The sequence below is a fragment of the Mus caroli genome, chromosome 4 (assembly GCF_900094665.2).
Source record: "Mus caroli chromosome 4, CAROLI_EIJ_v1.1, whole genome shotgun sequence".
Taxonomy (NCBI): Eukaryota; Metazoa; Chordata; class Mammalia; order Rodentia; family Muridae; genus Mus; species Mus caroli.
The window spans coordinates 509,367-513,777 of record NC_034573.1 but is presented as its reverse complement, the minus strand read 5'-3'; the positions used below and the strand labels follow the sequence as shown (position 1 = coordinate 513,777).

The 4,411-nt window shown below is 39.9% G+C and overlaps 1 protein-coding gene across 2 annotated transcripts in view; it reads left to right on the top strand.

Moving 5' to 3' along the window:
* Window positions 1-4,411, top strand: part of Sdr16c5 (short chain dehydrogenase/reductase family 16C member 5) — a 20,256-nt gene that overhangs the window by 7,293 nt on the left and 8,552 nt on the right. For both annotated transcript variants that reach the window (XM_021161609.2, XM_021161608.2), the window contains 3 exons: window positions 2,356-2,373; window positions 2,530-2,661; window positions 3,626-3,751. In XM_021161609.2, coding sequence (XP_021017268.1) covers window positions 2,356-2,373; window positions 2,530-2,661; window positions 3,626-3,751 — 276 coding nt within the window. The remainder of the gene's footprint in view (window positions 1-2,355; window positions 2,374-2,529; window positions 2,662-3,625; window positions 3,752-4,411) is intronic.

Below are 4,411 nucleotides of genomic sequence, written 5' to 3'. Positions count from 1 at the left end.
TCTCTCTCTCTCTCTCTCTCTCTCTCTCTCTCTCTCTCTCTCTCTCTCTCTCTCCTCATTTATTTGTTTTATGTATGTGAATACACTGTTACTCTCTGCAGACACACTAGAAGAGGTCATTGGATCCCATTACAGATGATTGTGAGCCACCATGTTGTTGCTGGGAATTGAACTCAGGACCTCTGGAAGAGCAGTCAGTGCTCTTAACCTCTGAGCCATCTCTCCAGCTCCTCACACCCCCCCCCAAGGCATTCTCTTAAAGCAAATGTGACTTAAAACAATGCACAGCATGGACAAAAATGCCACTTTCCCCCTACATTTTCAAGTGAAGTAAGGTGTAAGAAGTCCTTTGTCCTTCTCTCAAAATAGAAAACAGAGTTGAAATCATTCACTGTTGTCTATATTTCATGAAGACAGCTTCAATTGCTTCCTGCCACCTGCAGCATCTGGCTAACATGACTGTGTATATCAGATCCCACCACTGTGGCAAAATAAGTAAGGACTTATTTGGCTCACGGTTGAAGAGGTTTCAGTCTGTGACTCTGCTGCTTTGGAGTTTGGGACCAGTATTCTCACTCCCCACCACTACTGAGACAAAATACTTGAGATAATCAACTTGAAAGGAAGATGAGTTTATTTTAGCTAACAGTTTTAAGGGTTTTTCTTCATGGTTTGGTGGCCTCGTTGCTTTGGGCCAAAGTAAAACATGCAGGAGCATGAGACAGAGGCAGTTGAGAAAAAAAAAAAGATGGCAATAGAAGGATCCAGTCTCAGTCTCTCCTCCATGTCATACTCTCAGTTGCCTCCTAACTTCCTTCTATTAGGCCTCTCCTCCTAACAGCTCTACCACCTCCCAGTAATGCTGTAATGGATTGTATAAGCTTGGTCCAAAGAGTGGCACTATTAGGAAGTGTGGCTTTATTGGAGTAGGTATGGCCATGTTAGAGTAGGTGTGTCACTTAAAGCATGGGCTTTATACCCTCGCCCTAGCTACCTTGAAGTCAGTCTTCTCCTAGCAGCCTATAGATGAAGATGTAGAACTCTCAGCTCTTCCTGTACCGTGACTGCCTGGAAATTGCTATGCTCCCACCTTGATGATAATGGACTGAACCTCTGAACCCGTAAGCCATTCCCAATTAAATGTTGTCCTTCTAAGAGTTGCCTTGGTCATGGTGCCTGTTGATAGCAGTAAAACCTTAACTAAGACAAATGCCAAAGCTTTTTTAAAACTCCTAGTAATTTTGCACATAAGTACAGGTAATGTCAGTGTGACGATTTAAAACCACTTTAAACCATTGAATTATTTATTTTTCATTATACTGACAATCTGAGATTTATGATTGGAAGAACATTTACTTGTAAGTACCACTAACCACCCTGATCTTTCTTGCTTAAATCCTTAAGTAACTTGCTATTTTATGTATTATTGTAGGCATTTATACAAATGAGGTTAATTTATTTGAAATAAGGACTGACCACCCCCTGTCCTGTAGAGCAGTTGGCACAGGCTCAGCAAAGCATTGACTTAGAAGTAAAATTATGGTCTAGTGGAGTACATAGCAGCCTTTCTCATCTCATAGTCCACTTGTTCATTAGTGTATTATTTCATTGGCCCATGTTCTATGCTACTCGCTACATATTCCTCCCCATACAAAGAACATTTGAAATGATTGCCACATCCTCTGTTGCTATTAGTATTACAAGTGAACTTAATGTAATGCCATTTAAAAGCTTTACAACACAAACAGACCTCAGAAATATATGCATATGGTACTAGATCACAATAAAACAAGTCACATAACATTTTTTGTTTCTCCGAGCATATATGTTATATTTTATATCATTCTATAATCTGTTAAAGATGCCTTCTCATTATAGCATAAAAAAAAAACAATGTACATTCCATATTTTAAAATACAGTTGACTTAGTTAAGATTACTATTGCTGTGAAAAAACACCATGACCAAAGCAACTTGGGAGGAGTTTGTTTGTCTTATGCTTCCTCATCAATCTTTATCATGGAAGGAAGTCAAGGTAAGAACTCAAACAGGGAAGGAATCTGGAGGCAAGAGCTGATGCAGAAGACATGGAGGGGTACTGCTTAATGAATTGTTCATCCTGCTTTCTTATAAGACCCAGGAGCATCAGCCCAGGAATGGCACCACCCATGAGCTGGGTCCTCCCACATCAATCACTAATTAAGAAAATACTCTCCAGACAAGCCTACAGCCACATCTTGTAGAGGCATTATTTCAATAATTCTAGCTGTGTCAAATTGACTTAAAACTAGCCAGCACAATGTAACTGCTAAAAACTGATACTAATGATTACCTGAGCTGTTAGAAAGATCTGGAGCCAGGACCTTTGCTCAGTGCAAGGTTGTCATTAAACTTCAAGTCATAAAGAATGCAATCTCTGAACTGCACAATGATATAGAATGCAAGGAGACCAGTCAGACCTGAACTAACTCTCTCTCTCTCTCTCTCTCTCTCTCTCTCTCTCTCTCTCTCTCTCTCTCTCTGTCTCAAGTAAATTCGCAGCCCTTGGATTTGCAGAATCTATGTTTATCGAAACACTTGCCAAGAAACAATGGGGGATCAAAACTACAATTGTGTGCCCATTCTTTATAAAAACTGGAATGTTTGAAGGTTGCACTACTAAGTAAGTATACCTTTTGATTTTAAAGGCATTCAAATTTACTCTCTGCCCATTCAATTCTTTTCTTTGAATTGCTTGGATCTTTTTCTAAATATTTTCTGATACAGAAGTGGTTTCAGAATTGTCCCTGACACATGTGTGTTTAAGGACCTGATTGATAATGATTACAATGCCCAATTAGTACCCATCCTGTGGCTGCAGATCTGCTTTTCTGTTTCCTGTCTTGGCCATCGTCCCTTTCTGTCACCTAATGCCGTTCAGACCCATTCCCTGACTCCAGAAAAACTAGAAGTCATTGAAGGAAAACAGCTCTCAGATTCCTTAAAAGAATACCACATATCTTGATTAACCACCACATTCCTTAATAATATCACGTCTGGATTAAGCACAGAAAGGTCTTACCCACTACAGGCTGTAAGTTCAAGAGCCAGGGTGAAAAGAAGCTCATAGCCCTTCTTTGCAGTTAGATCTTGTTTGCCAGAGAAAATGGATCTCTCCTTTTCCTTGCCAAGGAAAGGACAGAGAGAAAGTCCACCTATGCTAGGTCTCTTCTCATAAAGGCACCAATCCCATTCTCAAAGGTGCCATGCTCATGACCTAAATTACTTTCCAAAACCCAAGTCCTGATCCAGACCCATCATGCAGAGATTAGCCTTAAATGTAAAATAGGGAGACACGTTCAGGCCCTGGCAGACACAGATACCCAGTTTGTTTCCAATGACTCACTTCTCACTTAGACCACTCAATAAAGTGTTACATGGATGATTATATTTAACGTGAATATACTGATTTACAATGAGTTTCCATTTCACATCCCAGCCATGCTAGTACTACTTTGACAATAAATGAGTAAATATGGAAATTTAGAAATTGAGAGGGATGAGGGTCTAACAACAATGTCTTGTAAATTTCACCCTTAATCTTAAGGAATGATTTCTTTTAACTTGAGGTTTTTTTTCTTCCTTAGGTGTCCTACTCTGTTACCGATTCTGGATCCAGAATATGCAGTTAGGAAAATCATAGATGCCATTCTCCAGGAGCAGCTCTACTTGTATATGCCCAAGTTTTTATACTTCATGGTGTTTCTAAAAAGGTAACAACATCAGTTTCCATGTCTCCCCATGCGCCAGTCAGCAAATACTAGTTAAATTAATGGTGGTTTTTAAGGAAAATCTTCTCCGTACTCCTTTTCATCCCCATGACCCTTTATTGCACAGTTTCAAATTTATTCAGTTTCTGTGCCCACCACCACCACTACAAGTTCAGAGACCCTCTCTGGCATCTTACCATTTTATAATTGTCAAAAATGAATGGGTTTACAAAATGGAATCTGGACAGATTTAAAAGTTGTTGGGTTGCTTTAGTAAAGGTGTTCTTACACACATTTTGAGATGATTGTATGACAGGTACCAGAAAGTCAGCTACACACCTTAAGAATCTGAAGTATTGGTTAAACTGGCAATTGCTAAGAATTTTTACCAATTGAAATTAAAGAATCCCAGAGCAAAAAAATCTTAAAATCATGCAAAAAAAAAAGGGGGGGAGACTGAGTATGGGTGGGTAGCACACTGCTTGCCTAGCATGCACAAGGTTCTCAGTTCTCCAGCACACACACACACACACACACACACACACACACACACACACACAAAAGAACTGAAGGAAGGAAAAGGAGGAAGGGGTGGGAGTGGAGGAAAGAAGGAAAAAGGAAGTTAGGAAGGAAGGAAGGAAGGAAGGAAGGGAGGGAGGGAGG